This window comes from Eublepharis macularius, chromosome 3, assembly GCF_028583425.1.
Source record: "Eublepharis macularius isolate TG4126 chromosome 3, MPM_Emac_v1.0, whole genome shotgun sequence".
Classification (NCBI taxonomy): Eukaryota; Metazoa; Chordata; class Lepidosauria; order Squamata; family Eublepharidae; genus Eublepharis; species Eublepharis macularius.
In genome coordinates, this window is record NC_072792.1 from 85,575,844 (window position 1) to 85,600,923 (window position 25,080).

Genomic DNA, 25,080 nt, shown 5'->3' on the forward strand with positions numbered 1-25,080 from the left:
ACCAAAACATACAATGCAGCACAAAACATTACTACCTGGTACAAATTCATAACTAAAGTAGTACTTACAGAACTTCCTTTGGTAGTTCCATAACAAAGAATTAACTTCCGGTAATTGTAGATACGGACCTCTGAGAAAATATTTAGGTGGCTGGGTATTTCTTCACAGGTGAAAATAAGTTAGGGGAGGAGTAAATGAAAAAAAAAGGTCAATTGTTTTGGTAGAGAATTTACAAAAAATAGAAGAATAAAGGACAACGTCTTTATACCTGGCAAGGACCGGGCAAACTCCAACACACATTCATATAATCGAGCAATGCTGTTCCAGTCATTGAGGAACATCTCAACTACTTTTCGGCCACCAACTGGTTCAGACAATTGGCTTTCATACATCAAGTAAACATGTCGCGTCGGGCCTACGAGGTTAAAGCACACAGGTCACAGGATTCTGACATGCAGAATAGTAAGCAGAAAGTCAAAAATACACAAGAATACTGTGAAACTAACCTTGCTCCCTGGAAGAGGTGCTAATAAGTGGACAGTTTGCAAACACTAGTTCAGCCACCCATGTGCGATTATTTCTACCTTGCAATCGGAAAGTGCAATCGAGAAGGGAACGATCCAGAGCTTTCTGTGTTTCCTCACTTGTACCCTTACACGGCGGAATTCTGTTGAACAAGAAACAGCCATATCAGTGTTGTATTGGTCTCAGTTTTGCACCACTCAGCATATTACATTCAGCATTTTCAGGTAGATACATCACTTTTACAATTAAATATCCTTAGAAGAAAATTTGAAAGTGCATTAGGAGCTGAAAAACATTAGAGGGTGATGTGCCGTGTTTCAATTTATGAAACATATCACTGTAGAAAGAAGAAGCTGACACAAAGTCTAGTGACTAAAAAAGTAGGTGACAAAGCAGAGACACCCTGACCTGGATAGCCCAGGTGAGCTGATCTCATCAGATCTCAAAAGCTTAGCAGGGTTGACCTTGGTTAGTAATTGAATGGGAGACTTCCAAAGAAGACCAGAGTTGCAGAGACAGGCAATGACAAACCACCTCTATTAGTCTCTTGCCATGAAAACCCCTCCAGGAGTTGCCATAAGTCAGCTATGACCTGAGGGCACTCCCCGCCTCCAACAAAGCAGAGACAAGTGTCCAAATGAATATAATACACTATCATCCAATTCCCTTTCAGAATTATTTCTTTCTTAATTAACGTTTTAAGTTCTGCAAGATCTAAAATAAAGCAGCCTAAGTTACAGTGGCTGAGCAAACTGGCCTTTATTCAAATAAGTAACATAATTTTACAATTTCTGAACACAGATTCAGAGTTAATACAGGGCTGAGGAAGTTTCAGGAGATATGGGAGCAGTTGGGATTTGCGTAGGAACCTGCATTCTGGTTTCAGGTTTGTGATTCTTTAGCAGAAAACAATAAGCTATTTTAAACTTCAACAAAACCATGAAATTTCTAAAAGAAAACCTGGATTTTGATTTTCACTTCCTATTTCTATTGTGTCTGAACAATGTATTCATGGTCTTATAAAAAGCAATGAGAGTAATATGCAAAGGTGGTCATATATTTAGATTTGGTTCAATACAGAGTTCTGAATACAAATCCCTGAACATTTCTTTTGTGTTAACTAAATATGGTGCTTTACAGAGAACAGAACCTGCAGAGTTACTTCCTAGGCAGCCTACTACGCAGAGAAGCTGGCAGCCTACTAAACAAAATTAGATTCTGGGGAAATTATTGAATCTGTCTTATGCAACATGCACATTAGATACCTCTCTCTCCAGCCTGCTCTTCAGCCCTTCCATCAAATGAGGGGGTTACAGCACCAGGGCCATTTTGGCTTCCCAAACTCTGCCCTAAATCCTACTCCTTAACAGCATACTTTCACTAAAATCATTATGCAAATGAATGGCAAAGCTTTGCATAGTCTTCTGCTTTGCTCAGGAATGCAAGCAATCCCTTCCATCACTCATGAAATACTGCACAAATTAATGAAAGTGTGGAATAATTTCCTTACTTTAATAAACGAATAGCATGACTGAAGCCATCTCCTTCAACTTGGAGTCCTTGATGTGGGATCTCCATACCTGATAACTGAAACACACACACACACACACACACAGAAAATTCTGGACTTTACTGTTTAAATCTTACAGCAAACAAAAAGTTTCTGCTAAAGAGTATCTGGCCACAATTGGCACATATTAAGCTTTCTAAAGTAAGTGATAGTACTTATAGTGAGAGACTCTTCTCAAGATCTGGCCATTGTGCTCCCACAGTACAAGGGGTGGGCACTACAGTGGGCACTACACTTTGGTGTAGTGGTTAAGAGCGTGGGACTCTAATCTGGAGGGCTGGGTTTGATTCCCCACTCCTCCACTTGAAGCCAGCAGGATGACCCTGGGCTAGTCACGGCTCTCTGGAGCTCTCTCAGCGCCACCCAGCTCACAGGGTGTTTTGTTGTGGGGATAATAATGACATATTTTGTAGACCGCTCTGAGTGGGCATTAAGTTGTTCTGAAGGGCGGTATATAAATTGAATGTTATTATTATAAAGACAGGGCTTTTTTGATAGTGGCACCTCGCCTTTGGAACATTGTCCCCCTTGAGGCCCACTCTAATGTCCATTAAGCACCTGACTAAAATCTTCTTTACCCAGGCTTTTAACTAAAGGTTTTTGTTTCCCTTTTAAGCTGCTGTTATGGTCTTTCCCCAGTCTGACAACTGTTCTATCATTATCATTTTAAACTGATGTGTTTTGGGCTTTGTGCTCTAGCTTGCTTGTATTGGTTGTTTTTATTGGTATCTTTTATTATTAGTGCCTTGGATTATTTGATACGTTTTTATTGCTTTTATTGTATGCTTGGCTTTGTTTTATTGTTTTGAGCCAACTTGCACAGGTCTGCAGAGGTGGCATATTAATTTTCTAAATAATTAAATACTACAGGATAGTAAAAAAAATTGCAGCGGCAAATCCTGTTTCTTGAGAAATTAAGCCTACCACCTTCTGCACATAAAGCCAGTTTCGGCTAGTAAAGCTATTCTTTTACGAAGTTATTATCATGCTTCTTAGATCAATCCTATGCAATCCCCCAAAATAAGAGTAACTTGCATATACTGCAGCTGCTAAAAATTAGCATTCCTTGTAACATTATTAGCATGCAGAACAACGCAGTTACTCAGCCTACGTGATCAGCCATGACTCAGAGGATTCCTGAAACAGCGTCATTCTGGAGAAGCCTAGCCACTCAGAGAGCTTGCAAAGGAAGGAATGAGGGGCTGTAGATAGCTTTCTATAGAGCAACCCCTACCCCACCACATCATTTTAGAGACTAAAGATTTGTGCTCCCAAACTCATTCCCAGAAATGTCAGGTTATTGTGGAGAGCGTCTGCTTCACATCCCTTTGCCACATCTTTCCTTCTTCAGTGAGCAATTGTATAATTTATCCTCAACCTTGGATAGGCCTTCTCCCTTAATTATATTAATTCCTCCTGCTGCTTTCACTCAATATATTTCCAGATAATTCCACAAATTATTTATCTGCCAAGTCACAAGGCTTTCCAGTGAGGTCATCACTAACCAAACTGACTCAATGTTAACCACTAACGGATATTTAGAGTAGCGCATATTGCTGCAATTCAGAACATCGTTTATCAATAATCCAGCACACGGTGACTCTTGGCCAGGGGCTGTTCAGAGTCTCAGTAAAGTTCTTCATACTCTGGTAAAGCCCAGGCTCGATGCAGAAGGCATAGCAGAAACAGGAAGCCCAGGTTAAGGTCCCAGAAACAAAGCAGGCCAACTCAACTCTCGTGGACAAGCAACCTTTTCCTCTGACACTGAACCTGAATCTGGAACCCTTCTTATAAAGTTGCTGATTAAAAGGGATTTGACCAATTACTGATATATCCAACCTTCCCCCAAAAGAAACATTTTCTGCTTACCTCCATCCGAAGCCCTATAAATGGCATATTTGTATCACACATTGCTACAATGTGAGCTAGAACTTTATTGAAGGCACACATTTCTCCAGACCGTTTTGGTTTCTTGGGCTCTACGGTACATGTGTCACCAGACAGCTAAAAAACAACAACATCTCTTAGGAAGGTGTCATTTCTACCAATAGCAAAAACAGATTGCTGCTCTAAGGTTCTAACCATGGGCATGAAGGAAACAACATGAAAGCTACCTGTTTTGAATAAACCATGTAAGCTGCCCTTCCTCCTAGGAGCTCAGGGCAGCTTACACAGCTCCTCCCTCCTTGATGTTATCTTCACAGTAAACCAATAAGGTAGGTTAGGCTGAGTGGTCCAAGATTACCTAGTTAGCTTTACAGCTGAGTGGGGATTTGAACCCAACTCTCCCTGATGCTGAACCAACACTCTTAACCCCACTACACTATTTAATAAATCTTAGCATCAGACAATTAGCAGTAAATGGGCATCTGGGGTTGTATCATTCCAAGTACTCAGGACACCCACATATAGCAAGAAATTACAGGACTCCCATCCTCATCACTGGGATTTTCATGACATGGCGGTCACCCCCATCTTGGACTCATCCCCACAAATTCATATGTGTCAGTATCATATTTTCGACAATAAGCATCACATTTAGCTACAAGCCTTCTCGTGGCAGAAAATAATGCCTTCAAGCTGCTTATGTGCTGGCACTAAAATTTGAGACAGCAAGACCTGCAGATACCTTTTCTAGTCCACCCACTAAATCAATGCATGTCATAGTTTAACAAGGGAGAAGTCACAGAAGGGCTTTAATACTACTTATGAGGTTCAGGTTGTCATCTGGATGCAATAAATATGGTGATTTCTCAAATTAACAACCTCAGCACATGCAAGATTTAAAACAAACAATATATTGTGCCATAGGTCCAAATTTATGTTCCTGAGCTGACGCATGCAAGGTATTATGGACATTAGACTTGTTTTTAAAAAGCAAATTTATAAATACAGAACAATGCATTCTGATTTTACAAATCAGTGAGAAGTTTTTTACTGAAATATCTTTTTAGTCAATCTTTTGGATTAAAAGAACATCTGAAGAGTCAGAAGAACAAAAAGCACTTCCCACAAGTCAACTTGATGGAAAAGGAAAAAACCATTCAAAATGTGAATCATCTTATATACTAATAGACAAGTAGCCTTCATCTGAGGATACTGAAATCCAGAGATTGGAGCCATGGACAGACAAGACAGATCTTCCTACACACCTGGAAAATGCCCCAGGTTTGCAGAAAAATCTGAAAGTTCACTGGGTGACTGATCCAGTCACACATTCTTAGCCTAATCTACCTCTTAAGGCTGTTGTGAGGATAATGTGGAGGCACAGAGAATGATGTAAGCTGTTTTGGATCCCCAAAGGCAGTATTTGCAGGTCTCCCACTTGTACTTCCCTAATATTTTGAAAATAAAGACCTCTTGCTAATAAAAATTAGAAACCCCCTAACCATCTGTTTCCCCTCATACTCCCAAAGGACAGAGAACTTTTTCTTGTTTGCATGAGGTATGAGAATACACTAAATTCTTCTTTCTAAATTGCCTCATTAGACATATGCCACACATTACCTGATAAATCAATAGCATGAGTTCTCTCAAAACAACATGGTAGATACTGAACTAAATATGTTAGTGACTTTTTCAAATGAGTTCTGCTTTAAAACTATTTAGTACCTTCAGTAGAGAGCATATAAAATTAAATATTATTTAAAAAATTCAGAGTCTGCTGTCAGCTTCATACCTTGCGTTTTGTGCCACCTTTTGTTTGCCTCCTGCTTTTTGTATCCAAAACCAATTCTTCAATATTTGGTTTAAACTGTTGCAGCAGAACTGCGGTAGCAGGGTTGTCATCTCCTTCAGCATAGCTCACAGAAAGAAAATAATACTTGTATTCCAACTGTGTGGGGTTGCTGGGAACATCAAACATTTCCACTACCTATATTGTGGAGGAAAAAAAGACAGTTTGAAAAATGTTCAGGTGTCCTAATGGAAGAGTTCTCTCTTTGTCATAGCACCAGTTGCTAAACTAGTTCCCTGCAGTCAACTTGGAAACCTCAATGCAAGAATAAGGTTCACAAGAATTTTATGTGTTCTAACACAAATTGTGTATTGTTTTCACAAACAAGGCAGCTGGCAGAGCATACCTATTCTAGAATTCTTTTTTGAAAATAATTTCAAACGTATAAAAAAGCATGAGATTTATTGAAACAAAAGGTGAATTATGGTTATTTTAACAATAATGAATTTGGAAAACTATCAGCAGAGTCCGCTTCTGCATGCCAAACAAGAGTTAAAACTTGTGTTTCTTGAACACAAGTTCTCCCTCACCCCCACCCTCCAATGCTGCAGAGAGACATGCTTTTTAGGTGTGTTTCAACTACTGATGGCAATATTGCTGGGGGGTGGGGGGTCTGCTGTTTAAAAAATATTTATTTAAACAAACTATTGCACATACGACCCTAACTTTTAATCTTTTGAGTCAGTGAATTGTGACATTTTATTCAGCTGGCTTCTCATCCGTTGGACCAATGATTTTCAAAACGGCACCTGTTGGTGCCATGGCACCAGCCAATGTGGTTTCCTGATGCCATCTTCCTCTTTGAACCTTTGGGATAATATCCAATGAGTCTCAAGTGGAACAGGAAAAAAAAACAACAGCAATAGGGAACGTTTGGTTGCTCCCTACCATCTGACTGACTAGTAAAGCACTGACTTTATCCCAGGCAGGTGTCTCACAGGAATGCACTCTTGGCTTAACCAAACACAGATTTTCTTGCACCCCTGGGCTTGGAAACCTTTCCCTGTGACTATGTAGGGAGTAACTACTCCCCTTGTTTGAAACTGAAGACAAGCGGCATCTCTTCCCTAAAGCAAAATGCTAATCCTGGCCTTCCTCCACCTCCTTAATGCAGGAGGCCTTTGTGCCTACAGGTAGCATCAGTTTTGAAGCTGCTGCCTGTACAGTAGCAAGACACTTGGCTTGGAGCCTCCCAACATTTTTTGACTGTCCCCACCCCATGACTCAAAATCCCCCACAAACACAACAAAACTTGGAACCCTCTGCCTTAGACCATGCAGACACCTGGTAGCCAGATTATCTCCCAATTTCATTTACTTCCTGATGGTCCAGCCATGTTTTTAATAACAATATAATGAGAGCGTGCCCAGTTTCATTCAGACAAAAAGCTTCCCAATTCGTACTTTCATGTTTTGCCTTTTTCATATTCTATGCAATGTGAGTGTAATATTGTAAATGCCCAGAGAACAGAATAATTCTGAAGACACAGAAGGTGCCCATTCCTGCCTTGGATTATCTGCAAGGGAATAAAAAGAAAATACAACAGTTTGTTGTACACGGGAAAAAAGAGTAGATCATGATTTTCTGAAAATAGATGGTTTACCATCTGCTGGCTACTCGAAGTGGCAAAGCAAAGCAGTAATCACAACTAGCCTTTCTGCATTCATATTCCACTGACAAAAAAAGCCCATTTTGCTTGTTTCATTATGGAGACTAAGTCCTTAGGAAGATTTCCACTATCACTTACAATGTAGTACTGTGGGAGTCGGGTGAGCTTGATGAAGAGTTTGTGATTGGAGAGAATTCCTACAGGATGAGTAGCGTAATTAGCTAGCTGTAGTGTTTCACTGCTGACCGTCGGCAAATGTTTTATTGATTGTTTGCAACGCTGCTGCCCAAGCCAAAACCTTAATGGGATAGAAGAGAAGGAAAAGACAGAAAACCACTAGTATTCATACACTACAATACAAAGCATCACACATTATTTGCCTTCTAGCATCTATCATAATGTTTTTGACTATAAAAGCATAAAAAAACCAGTTGACATGCCTACATAAGGCGCTTTACAGATAATAACACACATCTGACACAATCACACTTCACATTTTGTATATGCTAAATATAACCACAAAGTTCTGCTGGATTTTGTGTGTGTGTGTAGTCACTGTCTTGGATCCGGGGGGGGGGGGGAGATAGAGTAGGAGTGCAAAAGGGTTACTGGTGCAAGAGGTGCTGCTGGCAAGAGCAAGAGAAGATTTCACCTGGCTCCCCATCTCACTGTAGTCTCCAAGGGCTGTGAGGCTTGTTGCCTAAGTGGATTCCCTGACCATCTGCTTTAACCGGTCAGGGATCTACAGGAAGTGGGAAAGGTCCACATTGGCAAGAGTCTTCAGCTGGTGCTTCACTGAATGTAACCCTTTCCATTTATAAGAGTACAATTGTCTTCTTTGGACTACACAATGTAAATGGTAGCTAAAAATATACCAGGGGCAAACAACTCCCTACCCAGAGCAGCTTATCATCTAAGAATTTTTTTAAACATAATGGCACAGTCTGGGATGTTTCTACCTTTAACACTGTGTGATTACAACATGGGGAAAGGGTTATTGGGGGAAAACTACTGACTATCTCAAACAAGCCATACTAAAACTGTTCCTGTCTCCCTACTGAGACTGCCAATTGTTTTATAAAAAGAAGGGTGAACGGTAGTCACTTTAAAGCTCTTTTCACTTTCAAGATCACATTGCTATAATAGCTAAAATCTAAGCAGCTCTGCAAAAATGGAGAAACCTTAACATGTAACCATTTGTCACTAACTTGGAATCCAAGTATTGAAACACATAATGCATTGCTGATGAAGGATATGTCCAAGGGCAAAACAACATACACTGTGATTTTGTCTGCAACCTTGACCAGACCCAAGGAAAACATGTCATAAACATTAATTTGTGCTACCAGGCTTGGAGGAAATGAGAAAGCAATCCAAGGGAAGAAAGAGAAAGCCTTGGCTAGTTGCTAAATTGGTATATGTTTGTCAGGGTAACAGCTCCACTGTAGCTACAAAGGGGATTATTACTGGAATTCTTAGCTTCATAATACTGTAAGAGAGGAGGAAAGGTGCAGCAATGCAGAGTAACATGTATAGATACAAAGTTGAAAGTTTGTAATACAGCAGCTTACTCACTTGAGTTGCTGAAGCCAAGTAATGATACGCTTCGTGTCATCATTGACAGACTTCTCTATGTCGTCCAGTGTTTGCTGGTCTATAGGGAAATTCAGTTAGTGAGCTCTCAAAAGTAATATTGTTTATGTTTATTTGAAAACATGAGATTGGGACTTGTAAGGAAGAAAGACTAGTGAATAGATAATAACTAGGTATGCTTTAAGTTCAAGTATTTGGAAGGAAATCACATTGTGTTGGATCCAAAGGTTTAATATAACTCAAACTGAAGCTTCTACAACACAACGAGCCTTGCTACATGAAGAACTGATGTATTCCACAAGTGGAAGGCTCCACTGTTAGCAGAACAAACCTTATAGATCCAAGTCCACCCTATCTCTTTAAGCAAAACCGGACTGTTTTGTATTCTCCTCCCTTTGGTCACTGAAGCTGACTTGGGTTTTCTGTTATGATGCTGTACTACAGAAATCCCTCAGATTTTGTCAGATTATACCAGGATCTGCAGAGGTTCATATGAACAAATCACTAAATTAATTAAAGAAAGTGTGTCTTTGATGCTAAAAAAAGTGCAAGCTTTTTACAGTTCAAAAGGTACTGTGCAAACCAGTGGCCCATTCAGCACTAAATTTAATTTCTACAGTAACCCCAACCACACAATATTCAATGACCTATACTTTATTACTTTTACCTCAACAATTCTGGAGTGTCCTAAGCACTATGATGGATAATTCAAGCATGTTAATTACAAAATCTTCCTATTCCTACCTTTTAAATTCAATTCAACTCTTAATTACCACGGTTATGCTGGCCATCACTATGTGTGACGGCAAGGAACTCCACAAATCATTGTACATTTTTATGCCTGTTATTTTATTGGATTCCCTGTGGATCTACCCACCCACCCCCAAAAAACAACTCAACACAATATTACCAGCCAAGATTAAATTATTCCATTTAGTTACAAGGCCACAAATAAATAGGTAAATCATACAACTCCCAGTGAACTTTGCACCTATGTGGAAGTAAAGTCTTACTTACTTACCAATTCCATAAAGCATTAGTTGAAACATTCCAGAATGAAGATCTACAAAAACATGTAGACACTCGGAGCGACCACATGGCTCCAGAATAGGAATAACAAGTGTTGGGAGAGCCGTTTCTATAAAAGCTAGATTAAAAGATCAAGAGTTAATTGATATAAAGTTCAATCTGGTTTAATCAAGCAAAACAAATTTCTACCAACCGCATCACTGAATTTCCATGGGATTCTTCCTTAACCATAAGATAAATACTACTAAATGAAAGCTATTTTATGGATTCAGTATTAAGTTTTAATTGAGCATCAACACAACAAAACTAATTGAATTAAAAACAGTGATGCCACTTTGCACATTTGAATTTGTTTTGACAGACAATGCCCTTGCATTTGAATGTACACTAATTGATCAAAAAGTTAAATATCAATATGCCATTAGTGAATAAAGCTTGCTGCTTTTCCTCACAAGCTACAAAAACATGGCACTTTCATTTGGGGGACCTGAATACAAGTATGGTGTCACTGGGTCTTGTGGAAGACGCGGTTTCATGTATAAAAGCAGTGAACTGGAGAACCTTCTCTCTGTAGCTATATATTTTGTACATTCTACATGAGAAACAGTTTTGAGGCACCCCCCCAAGTTCTGTTAAACACAAGTCAAGTGAAAGAAGAATTTCTAAAAACCTACAGCAATCTCATTAGATATTAAAAATTGCTATCAAGTACAAGCACAAGAGACCACGGAAAGACAGCTCTAGTTTATACATGAGCGCCATCTTCTTCATGAAATGCAAAAATCTTTGCTATTAATTAACTTTTCTGTCAGATATGAAGGTAATGTACATCAAAGAAAGCCCTCAACTCAAGTAAGACATTTATAGTGTAAAAGTACATTTTCTTCTGAAGTAGGTGAAGGATTTTTTTCGCACCAAAGATATCAATTTGGGCCTTATACATAAAAGCAAATTTGATTAGGCAAAGGAAAGCTGGCATTCAGCAGCTTTGTCCACTTCATTATTTATACTTTGCAGTAAAGTGAGCAAGGATACAAGCAAAGTGCAAAATAGAACCACCACATTAAGAAAACATTCAGTGAAGTTCAGAGGCCACCTACAATTGTCATTGACATTGTAACCCTTAAGAATGGCTTTCAGTTCCTGGAGTTTCTGATGTGCTCTTGCATGGACACTGTCTATCAGGAGCTTCTCTACAGATAAGTGATCTATCTGAAAACAGAAGATAAAGCAGTTACTTACAACAAAGCCCATTACTATTACCAAATCTAAATCTAAGCTCATAGTTGTAAATGGAGCACTTTGAGCGGAGATTTCCACAGCAGTCAAGGCAATCATTAGTTGTTATGTTTTTTGAAGTTTTTAAATGTTGTAAATTGTATTGTAAATAATAACTGTATTTACATCTTTTATTATTAATGTAAGTAACCTTGATCATGTTTAAATGGGAAGGTGCATAAAATATTCTAAATAAAATAGATTTACTTGAAAAATAATCATTTAATAAAATTATATATCAGCTCCAACTCATATTTACCTTCATAGCTCTTTCAATCAGTTTAGAATTACAAGTTGGAAGTGGAGGTTCATGAAAAATTTGCAAAGGTTTTGATACATCATTCTCATCAATCTTAATGGTAACTTTATGAAGAGATGCAGTTCCTGTTTTTCTCCCAACCACCTGTTGGCTTAAAATAAGAGATATGTTGACTAACTTAAGAGCCCAAAAATATTAATATAGCAACCAGTTTAATCTTCTTATAAACAATGGTCTAAATGACTAGATAGGGTATCACCTTCTCCTGAGGCAAAATTCTAATTTTCTGTGCCTACGTTAAAGACTGTTTCATGCTTAACAACTCCATATAAATTATTGCAAGCTACAACTTACTATTTCCAATTCTTGTGAATTTTCTCAGACATGATGCCTACATACAGCCTAACATGCACGGCCAGTCTTGCAGATTCTGATAATCTACATTTTCCTGATGTGCCTTCTAAGCCTGGTCTAGTAATGAAGCAGAATGAGATTGTAATAAGAGGGGCAGTGTGCCAAGATGGTAGACCAGACTGCACTATTTCACAGTGTAGATAAAGGGTTACATTTTTCAAAGATCCTCTTCCTCTATAACTGGAAAACTAGCAGGTTAAGATATAACTTTTCTTCCTGATGTGCTGTTATTTTTCAGAGCATTTTTACATGAGGAACACTAGAAACTTGACTCTACCTGTAGTATGAAGTGAAACTGCCCATTCTACCAGCTCATGAGTATACCACATCATTCTGCTGCATGCGTAGACCAGGCTTTATTATACAGGGGGAGGGGTGTGGCTCAGTGGTAGAGCATCTGCTTGGCATGCAGAAGGTCTCAGGTTTAATCCCAGCACCTCCAGTCAAAAGATTTGATAGGAGGTGATATGAAAGACCCGAGTACCTGATGCAGCCAGTCTGAATAGACAATACAGGCTGCGATGAACCACTGGTTTAATTCAGTATAAGGCAGCTTCTCATATGTTCATATATTCAGTTCATGTACTGAGGCAGTACATGTAAGTACTCGTGCACCTGTTGGAGATACTGTTGGAGGCACCTGTTGGAGATACTTTTATTCTCCCAGGTCTTTTAAATTCCTCTACTACCACTGGCATTGTATTAGATGGTCCATCAAATTGTCCTGCTTTTTTCACAATTCTTTACTGTTTTTCTTTGTATTATATTTTTCTTCTTTTTCCTGCTGATTTTATCCTGTTATCTTATTCTGTTTTACTGTTTTCAGAACTGGTATTCATAAGCTGCTTTGTAGATATTTATGAGGAAAGCCATAGTGAATATTTCAAATAAAGTGAAATACCAAACACAGAAAGAATCCCTCATTATCCCCTCATGAGGCACAAGAGTTGTGGCAGCAGCAAAATGAGGGTTGCAAATTTCATCAAATCTTCCTGTCTCGCTGGTAGCTAATGGGATTAGCCACCTAGACCTTCTTCATAGCAGGCCTTAGTCCTCTCTTCTCACACACTAAGATATAGCCAAGTTCTGAGTTTGCAAAGTCAAGAATGTTACTTTTAAAGTTGCATAATTTGCTGTAGTAGCTGCTCAAAACAGGGAAGATGCCGGGCTGGATCAAGAGTTTCTATTCTTCTAACTGTGGATCCTTTCCCTGAAACAAAGAGCAGTTCCCTGGTGGAAGAGAGGTGCCATGCTGCCAAGAGGTTCTGTGTGTTGGCAGAAAACACCCACTGTTAGCAGAATGGAAACACTGGTTCCAACCCAGGGCTATTTCTGTCTTTAAACTTAAAGGATGATGAGAACTGATCTGATTTAGCATAGGCCAAGCTATCAGTATTACTATTTTTATTACATTTTAGATAACGAGTTGGATCCGGAAGTAGCTTTCCACTAACAGGTTTTTTCCCCTTCCTTCCTTCCTCCCTCCCTCCCTCCCCTAAGAGCAGCATTTCTGGTACCCCTTCAGGCTGCAGTTAAATGGAGAAGGCAAGGAAGGCAAGGAATCCCTTCTACTGAATCCAAATCAATATATATAATAATGACTTTGACTATGCAATAAAACTTGGCTGGCTGAAAGAGACTGCAAGGAACATTCTGGAGTATTGTTTTAAGCTATACTAAACATAATCAAGTTAATCACTTGACTAACAGCTCTGGGAACAACACTGGTTAAGAATGAGTAGTAGGGTATTATCAGTTAGTTAATAACATTATCAGTTATTAAAGGTCAGAAATTGTGAGAATTAAAACTGACATTCTAGAATTACTCACAGTCTGATTTCTCTAAGCTATCGAACCACCCCCATTGAGTCCAAGACAGTTTTAGGTCAATATAGCAAGGTAATTAAATTTTCTAATATTGCAGTTCCTAAGGTTTCAGGATTTGGACTTTAAGTTTTCATACAAACAGTTATGTGGGGTCACCCGGATGCTACTTGGGAAGCTAAGCAATTCTTTAACTTACTTCCAAACAGAAAGAGACAGACATTTGCCTGCATGGTATCGCTCCACTTGCACAAGGTCACCCCAACGTTCTCGAATCAGCATTAAAGTCTGTGAATGTAGAACTTCCAACTGCAGTGACAAGCAGAATGAGTCTAAAGGATTCAGGTTAAGTAAACACCAGAAAATGCTACTGCAGCATCCAACAATTTTCAGTCAAATATTTGCTCATATACTACACAAAAATCTTCTTGCTCTTTTGAATTCTGCTTTAAATTGCAAACCATTAACAGCAGCAAATGTTTTACAGCTATACTTATCCATCATATCAGAAGCAATTTCCTACTTTATTTGTTTGCAAGCATTTTTTTAAAAAAAATTAGCTATACACTAAAAAGGTATACTCTGCATACATATGAGATGTTTGGATAAACGCTGATACAAGTAGTAAACTCTAGGGAGTATGCAAGTTTTCACAGCTTATATATAAACATTTCACACTGTGATTAGAATTTTTCTTCAAGGTATTCCTTTTTTCTATATTTACTTTAGTCTCAGATATAGATTAAAAAAACTTACAATAGTGCCTTATTTAGCAGTAAGATATGCTTTCCCAAATAAATTATTTGATACACAGGCTCCGAAAGCCTGTGTATCCCTTTTTCACAATAAACGTTTATTGAACTTCAGAGGCATTTGTACCATTTAATTCCTGAGAGCCAATTTTGACCCAAAAAAACTGAAGAAAAATAATGTCATTAAGGTACTACTGGACTCAAATTTTGCTCTTCTACTACAGACCAACAGCTCAATCCTAAGGGGGGTGGGTGGAAAGTGCTCAGGGAGCGAACTAATGCTTACGCTGGCGGACGCCGGCACCCGCCTGAGGTGCACTACCGCAGACATGTTGCTGCCAGTGGGCACGCTTGGCAGCCAGGTGGAGGCGCAAGTGCAGCGAAAAGTTCCTGCACCGGTGCAGGAGGGGGCATGGTGGGACGGGCTGCAAGTTAGTCTGCTTCCAAAGTCACTCCAGACCCGGGAACGCCTGCTGCAGTGGTGGAAAGTTATGCCACGAAAAAGGTGTAGCCCATAGGCGCACCTTAAACGGGGAAAACTTGGGCCCCTCTCCCGGTGCCCAGCCCCACCCCCACAGCCCGAAGGAGCATAGGATGGGAACTACCACAGGGGCCAATCCATGTGCGCTTACAGGGTGGGCGAGCCCCCTCCCCACACCTAATCACCTGCCCACGCACCCTACAAAACCTCCAGCTGCGCTGCTCATTACCTCAGGTAGGTGAGCACATGGCCAAAGGCTCTGCCCATCAGCCTCCTGCTGCAGGGACTTTGTGTGAGAGGAGGGAGAGTGGGTACTCACGGTGGTGGGCCCTGAGAGTACTGGGGGGACTTTGTGGGAAAACTGGGAGAACTTTGCACTCGCTCAAGGGAAGAAGGGCAAAGTCCAGAATGTCCAACTAACAATAACCACCCAAGTCTCCTTACAGGTTACCTCACTCTGAAGTTCCAGCTTGGTAAGGAGGAAGGGAGTACTGACAGGTAAGAAAGAGATGGGGTGGCAGCTAACCCATCTCACTGATTTGTGCCAGCTGCCCTCTCACCTGAACTCGCCTGACCGCTAGCCTCTTCAGGTGAGGCTCAGTGGGGGAGGGGGGCGGTGGCGACAGCCCCTGCCTGGCCCAGAGGCAGTTGCCCAGAAAACTACTCTTGATGCAGCCAATGAGGCGGGGTCGCTACCCATGTGGGACCTCTGTTCAGACTTCCTCAGCTGGGGCTCCTCCCAGCAGAGGAGGAAGAGCGGCCAGTAGTTGGATTGATTGGGTATTCGTAACACCCTGTTGCTGGAGGGTGCTCAGCCACTTGACTTTCTCCCTCACGGGATAAGATCATCACAAGGCAGAGTGCTGTCTCGCCAGAGTGTCATGCATCATGTTGTTGCGAGCTGCACCTGTGGAGCTGCTGCCACAGCTCTTAACCAATGGACACCTTTCCAGATGTTGCAGATTGGGCTTCGCTTCAGCTGCGCACTGGCCTGGATCACTTGCAACACATGTCTGTTTCCCTTGCAGGCAGATCGCCACTTGTCTGGGAGACCAAGAGGCATGGCTGTCTGAGCCCCCCATAAGCCTCCGCAAGTGCCATTCAGGTCCTGCCCAGGGAGCAGTTTACCAAGGCAGCCCACGGCTTGGCCACATCAGCAGGAAATACTTCCAGAGAACCTCTGCACCATTTCCAGTTTAATAAAATGTGTTGAAAAACAAGGAACTGCTGTCTGTTCACTCACTCCTCTGACATTGACAGTCGCTGCCGCCGCCCCCAACTCCCCATCGGGACGTCTTCTCACACATCCTCACAAATTTTTCCTGGCTCAGGGCTGGGATCAATGAGGTGGGCTCTGTTGCCAGGAGGAGCAGGAGTCAAGTGGCGCCCTGTCGTGTCTCCCTGCCACCTTCCCTCCCCTCAATGTGAGTTCAGGCAGTGGGGTGGAAATTGAAGTATGGTCCATGAATGTCTGGCAGGGCAGGGGTGGGGGGGAGACTCCACTGAGGACATTCATTCTCTGACAGACTGAGCTACTGGCGTCTGATAAGCCAGGCAGAGGGGAAGGTGGAAGTTACTGCAGGGAGGTGGGGGATGTGGAGCAACATCTTCGGATCTCCTGCTCCTCCAGGAGGATGGACGACCCTCCATTTCACTGTTCGAGGAAGCAGGGATGGACTTGGGAAATCTGGCATGGGAAGGGGGCAAATGGCACTCCCTGGAGCAGTTTCTCTCTCCCGCGGGCCATCAGTTCACGGGAGAGGGGCATCACCACTGGACTGGGGTGTGGCTCTCAAGGTACAACCAGCATTCTCGCATCGTTGTGATGCCGTGATTGTTCAAATGGCCTCACCACAAGTCTATGGGCCCTTTGCACTCCCTTCTGGCCTCTCGAGTGGTTTCCAATGGGCATTCCTGTCACTCATTGTAGAACCCCCACCCCGCCTCTTTGGATCCTGGGGGCTGCTCCCAAGTGCTGCAGGCTTTCAGGTCCGACTTTTCAGGGAGGGGGAACCTGTTTCTTGCAGTAGTGGCAGCAGTGATTTGCAGGCACACTGAGCTATGGCCACCGGCCAGGCCCTCATCGGAAATGAGGGCTGGATGGACAAGAGGGTGGGTGTTCAATTCAGACCTTCACTGTCATCTCTCCTGCAAAAGTCCATAGGGGGCCGGCGAGACTCTCCTGCAAAAGTCCATAGGGAGCCGGCGAGACATTCCGGCAAAAGTCCATAGGGAGCCGTGGAGTGGCACCCCATTTACTTTTCAAACTTTTCACCCAACTTTTCAAACAAGCTCTGTCATCTGCATAGTCCTGTCCCAGTTTTACACACCTTACTCTGAGAACAGGTTCTAAGGGTGAGGCTATGGATTCCAATCTATAGTACATTTTTAAAAAGGATACGTAGGCAGTTGTACATGTCCTGCAGTGGTTTCTCATCAGCAAAGAGACGAGACTGGACCAACTGATGGATGAAGCTAATCTGCATACTGTGAACCAAGGCTCGACCATCTTCCATTAAAATAAATTAAAAACAAATACATAATTTGATGCATCTTAAAATTACTACATTTTTATTTGTCCCTCCTCACCCCTAAGGAATTCAGGAACACATGCATGGTTCTCTCCTATACCCCACTGCATCTATCCAACCACACTCTTAAGTAGACTAGTTTGAGACTAGTAGACTAGTTTATTATTAAATCAAATAAACTAAACTAGACTAGGCAAAGAGACTGATGTAAAGTTACAGTCATTAGGTCACCGAGTTTACAGCTGAGCAAGAGCTTAAACACTGAAGCCCAGTTCTATTACAATGCTTTATCTACTACAATTTACTGGTTCGTATAATACTGACAATGTTTTAAAAGCTTGTTCAGAGCCACATAGATTACTAGAAAATAGCAAGTTTTTCTTAATGTTTGGAGAACTGTTATTGATAGTGTAGTTTGAGAACACAGATCAAACTGCTGAAAAAGACATCATCAATATTTAAGATAGCTTCCAGAAACAACACACAACTTATTTTAACAGAAGAGTTAATGGAATCTCAGTGTGGGGCCAGCACTCAGATATAAAGCATTAGATCCATAGTAATCTAACTTTGGCATTACCTCCAGTCTCTTTATCCTCAACCAGAATTTCCAATTTCAGAAGGCGCCATGGGACATCGGGGTCATCTCCCATTACTGTCAAGGTGGCTTCAAATTCACCCTCAACACGAAACTTTACACGGCCATTAGCTAAGAACAGACAAAGATTCTTTTAAAATGTTTACACAGAGGTCTTAATTTTTAAAATAAAAATAACTCAATCTTGTACAGTTTTAATGGGCATATTCATCACACAAATCCTTTCCTCTTTATAAATTAACATCAGCTTTGTTACAACCACAAATAGCCACAAAGTATTGCAAAAAGATATACAAACATTTACAGCCATATTGCAACACGAGATTATAAAGTAAATCCAGGACCCACTGTTATCCAGAAATCCGTCCTTTGTAAATCTGACAAAAGAAGATGTCTTCACAGGATATCAGACCATGTACAGTGAGGCAACTTACTGAGCTTCCAGAGGTCCAGAGGAGTTAGCCTTGTTAGTCTGTAGTAGCAAAATAGTAAAGAGTCCAGTAGCACCTTTAAGACTAACCAACTTCATTATAGCATAAGCTTTCGAGAGCCAGAGTTCTCTTTGTCAGATGCATGGAGTGTATGAAGAAACTGGCCGGAGATATATAGGTGAGGAGGGGAGAGGGCACAGGGAGAAAGGTATGTAAATGTAAATAAGTTACAAGAAGTCATGAAAGAAGTAGAATGCACAATCCAAGCTGGGTGTGACCTGTCATCCCCATGGCAGAATCTGAATAGAATGCATGAAGGCAATTACTTTTGGTAATGAGATTAACATTCATAGTCTCTATTCAATTCAAGTCTGACTGAGTCAAATTTACATATGAATTCCAATTTAGCAGCTTCCCATTGAATTTTGTTTTTAAAATGTTTCTGTTGAACTATGGTGACCTTTAAGTCTTTGATGGAACATCCTGGTAGATTGAAGTGTTCTCCCACTGATTTCTGGATGTTGCCATTTTTAATGTCAGATTTGTGTCCATTTATTCTTTTGCGCAGAGGTTGGCTGGTTTGTCCAATGTACGGAGCAGATGGACATTGTTGGCACGAGGGCATATATCACACTGGAGGATGAGCAGCTGTAAGAGCCAAAGACAGTGTAGTTGACACCATTGGGTCCTGTAATTGTATTTTCTAGGTGGATATGAGGTCTGTTGCAGGGTCTGGTACCTGTGTTGGTGACTCTGTTCACTGGTTCATGGTTGTGAGTGAGAAGTCGTTTAAGGTTGGGGGGCTGTCTGTAGGCAAGGAGAGGTCTTCCAACCAGGGCTTGTGAGAGAGAGGCATCCTTTTCCAGGATGGGCTGTTGATCACTGATGATACGTTGGATGGGTCTGAGCTGGGAACTATAGGTGACAACCAGTGGTGTTCTGTTGTTAGTTCCTTTAGGTTTGTCCTGTAGCAGGCTGTTTCTGGGTACTAGTCTGGCCCTGTTGATTTGTTTCCTCACCTCATTTGGTGGGTACTGTGGCCCCAAAAATGCTTGTTGTAAATCTCTTAAGTGAGAGCCCCGATCAAGAGCACTGGAGCAGATATGATTGTAACCTAAGGCTTGGCTGTAGAAAATCAACCAAATGGTATGTTTAGGGTGGTAGCTGGAGGCATGTAGATATGAGTATCAGTGGGTGGGCTTCCGGTATAAGGGGGTATTTATCTTCCAGTTAAATACTTCCAGAGCTTCCAAAAAGAGAGTTTCCCCCAGTTTCGGTCTCATTGCTAAGGTTAACTTTTAGGCACCCACCCCTCAACAAGGCCACTTGCAATGACATTTAAATCTAGGAGCCATGTATGGAAGAAGGCAATTGCCTTACATAAGCAGGAGTAGATCATGAAGTACTTCAAAAATAATAACCAGCATCTTTGTGTCCAGAAGCAGAATGATAAGCAGCGCAGTCAACCAAAATAGGTAAAGTATTTGCCCTGCACCTCACCTCTACTGACAGGTAGCTGCAGTTTGTTCCAGTTGAAACTTCCTCATGTCAGCCCCAGATAAAGCACATCACAGTGCTCAAAGTAAGAACTTACCAACATAAGAATGGCTGAGACAATGTTTCCTCCAGGGAATAGAACAGCTGGCTTCACAGATATAACTGATAAAAGGTGCTGCTTGCCATACTTGCCACCTCAGTGTTCAGGCACATAGTCACATGCAGAACTACGCATAGGCTGCCAGCCTATTTTTCATGAATCCTAGGAAGTACAGACATTCCTACCTCCCCTAAGACTAGGGTTGCCAGCCTCCAGGTGGTGGCTGGAGATCTCCCGGAATTACAACTGATCTCCAGGTAACAGAGATCAGTTTCCCTGGAGAAAATAGCTGCTTTGGAGGGTGGACTCTATGGCATTATACCATTCTGAGGCCCCTCCCCTCCCCAAAACCTGCCCTCACCAGGCTCAACCCACAAAATCTCCAGCAATTTTCCAGTCTGGACCTGGCAACCCTGTCACAGCTACCATCAACAATCCTACTTTTATTCAGATACAGTTTACATTTGTTTGCTCTCATCCAGTCCAATACAGCTGCTAAACACGCTTCAGGGACTCGACTACCACTTCTGGATTCAATTAAGAGAGAGAAAAAAACTGGGTATCAACAGCATACTGCAGCTACATTTACATAACTAGTATACCTAAGAGAGAACAATGCAGGACCTCAAATAATAAATGCCATGAAGCCAGTCAGAAGGCACTCACAACTTCTCCCTCAGTTATTTTCCAATGGGATTATGAGTACGTGCAAAAGACCTACAGGACATGCCCCCCAAAACCTATTTAGCCATATCACTGCTTAGTGGGTCTTTTGAATTTGTTCCTATGAACTGCATTCCTTATCTCCTACACACTCACATTAGAAACTGTTCTTTAATTTCTTGGGCTTTCAACAACAATTTACCATGCAGCAGAGAGGGTTGTGGTTTAGGTAAAATATTAGTGTGCGCATGTGCAGACTCTCCTCTCCACTTATGTGAGGTTAGTCTTGAAGATCTCTAAACTAGGGTACAGTACTCAACCCTCTTTTAATGAATGTAAACACATAATTTCCAGTAACAAACAGAAAAAGTTTGTGCCTTCATCAATTACTTCTTATCAACATGCTATAGCTGTTAGTCCTGAGTGACCCATAACATCTCCTCTGCCATTTACTGTATATAGAAGGGTATGTATGAGAAAACTAAAATATGCACATCACAGATTAGAGAAAGAAAACAAGAAATTATTTGCATTGATCACTGCAATCAAGATGGGTTCTCTTAACACAAAATGAGAGAAAAGCAGGAGTGAAGAAAAGTTTTCCACACCTCTACAATACTGATCCATCTTTCTAGTTGCCAGAGTAAATTCAAAAACATTTGAGAGTGCTGATGTTGTCCAGGGACTCCACCCCCCCCCCTTTACTTAAATCTACACTAAAATGATAATTAACCTGAAACAAAGTGCCTCTAGTAACTTCAATTACTTACCAACTGTAAGATTTGCCAGCTGTGGTGGAAGATCTGTTGTCACCAATCGATGGCGAAGAATCTGATTTAACTGATGAAGTGTGGTCTGTTTCTCAATTTTTGTTATTGGATCAGGAGGAATTATTTTATCCTATTAAAAATAAATACATTTTTTAGAAAAGGCATTTTTTCAGGTTATTCTACATTTCAGTCAAATATATAACAAACATGAACAAGATGTGGGAACCAATCTCACAGTCCATGTTATAAGTTTCATAGCAGCCAGTCAAACTGCTGCTTGGGTTTACACACAGGTCTGCCACTAGTTCTGTGAAACTTTTTTACATTTTCTTTATTGAACAGCTAAGCCCCCTTCCCTGCAATAAGCAACTTTTAAAACAGGAAGGGATCTTCCAAAGCAGTTTGCCATGTGATTGCCTGGGGAGAATAGATGAAGAAATAACACAGGCTCCCTTGTATTCCTGGAACTGGTTTAATGGTTCATTGGATCCTGGCCACTTTATGAAAAAAGCAACATTTATTTATTCTTACATTTGTTTTTTGCCAATGTAGGCCCACTGATTTATAGACTCAATCACTTTCCCCCTTGTTCTAAAAGAATGGGGGGGATATCAATAAAGTGGTGAATACTGTAAGGAAAAGGCTTTATACCTCTGGGCATGAGTATACATAGCCTTTCCAGACAATACTGCACACAAGTATTTTTTTTCACAGCCTGTGGGTACAGCACCTGACACACATCTTTGGCCAGCACAACATGCCAAGTAATCAGGCTACCAAAATATCAAAACACAAGGAAGATTAAATATTTGGCATTCATCAAGAACGGTGAACACGCTCCCTTTATGATTATGTAAATTTCCTTCTTTCCACAAAGGTAAGACACTCTGATCTAGCATGAATTTAGCATAAATTTTGATCATTAAAACCTCTTTTAATCACTATATCATCAGAAATGAAACTGAGGAAAAACTCTCTCATGTGCGCACACTGTGACAAGCATTTAAGGCAGTATACTATATCAACTGTATTACAAAGCAATGTACCCTGATGCAAGTTGGCAGCCGTGGATATGACCCAGTTGTCAGCACATCAATAGCATAAGGGATAGCAAAGCTGGGTAGACGAGCATGAACTAAAGCATCTCGAGCTAGTGATGCTAAACGATCTGCAGTGTCAACAAATAAAATAGCTTGTTGATCTAGAAAGCTTGATATCATCTGTAAAACAAAACCAAAAACAAAATATTAAACAAAACAAAATTATATTAGCAAGCTAAAATAAGCAGAAAGCAAAACCAATTCTGAGTCTGGCTAGTCACCTGGATAAGAACATTTTCATGCAGTACCTGAAGCTCAGCAACCTACATGTCAGGCAGATGGGTAGGGAAGTCTATATACAAGGTGTCACAACAGAGCACCCCTTGTCCCTTAAGGCTAGTTCTTCATCCCAACTCATTTCCAAGTGTGTAAGAGTAAATCTGTACCTTATTCAAAATGACAAGTTTTTGGTGGAAATATTGTAGTGGTTCTTTAAAACATGATTTCACCACATGGGCAGACAAAGATTTCAACCTGCTTATGAAGTGCCATACACAACAAGCTTGCTGTTCAGATAGTCAGAATGGTAGGAAGACCCATAGCAAGTATCCTCTGATCTTTCCAAAGTAGTTGAGTTCCACAGGCAAAAGCTTACCTGAAGTGCTTTCTGGCTAAAGTGAGAGCCAGCCATAGGGTGGGGAAGAAAGAAAACGAGTAGCATAGGCCAAGAGTAGGACAGAGATTAAACCAGAGAGGCAAAGATCAGAGTCTGATCAGGCCAACATTTTTGCAATGAACATAAATTATTAACTTGAGACTAAAAATAACAGAGGAGGTCATGTATCTTAAGCCATCATACATCCACTTATTTACTTAACAGATTTACCTCTACTAGCTTCAAAGGAGTCGGTCCAACCAAGAGTTAAACACGGCATTTCTGCAATAGGACCTACTGACAATTCATCCTAAAAAGCATCTTTTGGGGGATCAACAAAGATCTGGACCATGCCATTGGAGGGGGAGTTAACCCTTCTCCCCACACTGTTTCCTGGGTTGTAAATATCCATCCACACACCCCCGCCCCACATGGACTGCTTGTAGTTGGGGAAACAGTAGGGAGAGGGATACCCATATTATGCCCCCCCCACTTCCAAACAAGTTCAAATCAGCCAAAAGGAAGCCATTACTGGTCAGGGAAACAGTCTGGGGAGAAGAGTTAACCACCCCAGTCCCCAGTGCCATGATCTCAATCTACACTGAGCTCTCCGCTTTTGCTTTCTAGGATGAAAACACAGAATTCCAGCATTAGATGCAGTTTGACATGATATATTATGTGGACTGTGCAATTTCTTAATACTCTGAACTACACAGAATTTGTTTTAGGAAGCATCTTAGACAGTAGTAACAGAATTCTCTGAAAAAGTAATGCTATGCCACTATGCTCACCGTATTAAAATATTTTGTAATAATGTAAGGCTCATCACTATTTAAGACAATCCTACATTGTGATATAGTATGTCAATTCAAAGTACATTTCAATTTTATTCATTCATTATTATTTATTTTATTCAATTTATACCCCGCCCTCCCCAAAGATGGGATCAGGGCAGCTAACAACATTAAAAATACATTAAAATCACAAAAACATAAAATCAATAATAATTTTTAAAAAATCATTAAAATAGTCCAGGAGCAGGCTATTTAAACAAATATTGGGAGTCTGTATACGGGCATAGCCGAGGGCAGCCCCAGAAGAAGTCACAGACAGTGGAAGAATTAAATTTAATTTAAAATTAAATAGTTCCTTTCTATTTTACATGACAATAGGTTGGATCCAAAGGCACCTTTGTGCAAAGGAAGGCAGACCTGCTCACAGAAAGATGGGGATGCAGGGAGGGGGATGCTAAGAACCCTGAGATATCTATGGATTTCCCACTCACACTACAACCTCCTGCTCTGTATCCCATGCTGTTCCTGAGGGTCCCTCAGCACTGAGGAGCAGCTTTCCCAATAGCTGCAAAGGATATGGGAAAAGGTCTATTCTGCAGCATAGTTGCAGGGCTTCCACTGTCTGTGACTATGAAGGGTTTGCTTGGCTAACTAGAAGTAAAATGAGAGTATTTTTTTAAATTAAATTTTTATTGAGCATTCAACAACATAGAAACGACGATATAAATGCATGACAAAGAAGATGGAATTCTTACTATTACAATAATCATACAATAATTTTAACCACTCGTTGAACATGAATTATAATTGTCCTTAATAAGATGGTCTATTCCTCATTTCAATACAGTTTTCTGTTTACAATAAAGGGGGGTTAGAAATAGAGTTATTAAACTTGACAATCATAGTTAAACCCTACCTATCATTCTATTAT

At 40.9% G+C, this 25,080-nt stretch overlaps 1 protein-coding gene across 1 annotated transcript in view; it reads right to left on the reverse strand.

The window, feature by feature from the left end:
* MED14 (mediator complex subunit 14) overlaps window positions 1–25,080 on the reverse strand; it is a 52,022-nt gene that overhangs the window by 20,881 nt on the left and 6,061 nt on the right. The window contains exons 4-19 of the mRNA XM_054974245.1: window positions 22,707–22,880; window positions 21,661–21,790; window positions 18,182–18,310; window positions 17,472–17,579; window positions 14,037–14,169; window positions 11,600–11,750; window positions 11,163–11,274; window positions 10,055–10,180; window positions 9,016–9,094; window positions 7,579–7,738; window positions 5,775–5,969; window positions 3,965–4,099; window positions 2,036–2,112; window positions 507–667; window positions 269–415; window positions 69–160 (exon numbers count right to left, since the gene is read on the reverse strand). Of these exons, the coding sequence (XP_054830220.1) occupies window positions 69–160; window positions 269–415; window positions 507–667; window positions 2,036–2,112; window positions 3,965–4,099; window positions 5,775–5,969; window positions 7,579–7,738; window positions 9,016–9,094; window positions 10,055–10,180; window positions 11,163–11,274; window positions 11,600–11,750; window positions 14,037–14,169; window positions 17,472–17,579; window positions 18,182–18,310; window positions 21,661–21,790; window positions 22,707–22,880 (2,109 nt within the window). The remainder of the gene's footprint in view (window positions 1–68; window positions 161–268; window positions 416–506; window positions 668–2,035; window positions 2,113–3,964; window positions 4,100–5,774; window positions 5,970–7,578; window positions 7,739–9,015; window positions 9,095–10,054; window positions 10,181–11,162; window positions 11,275–11,599; window positions 11,751–14,036; window positions 14,170–17,471; window positions 17,580–18,181; window positions 18,311–21,660; window positions 21,791–22,706; window positions 22,881–25,080) is intronic.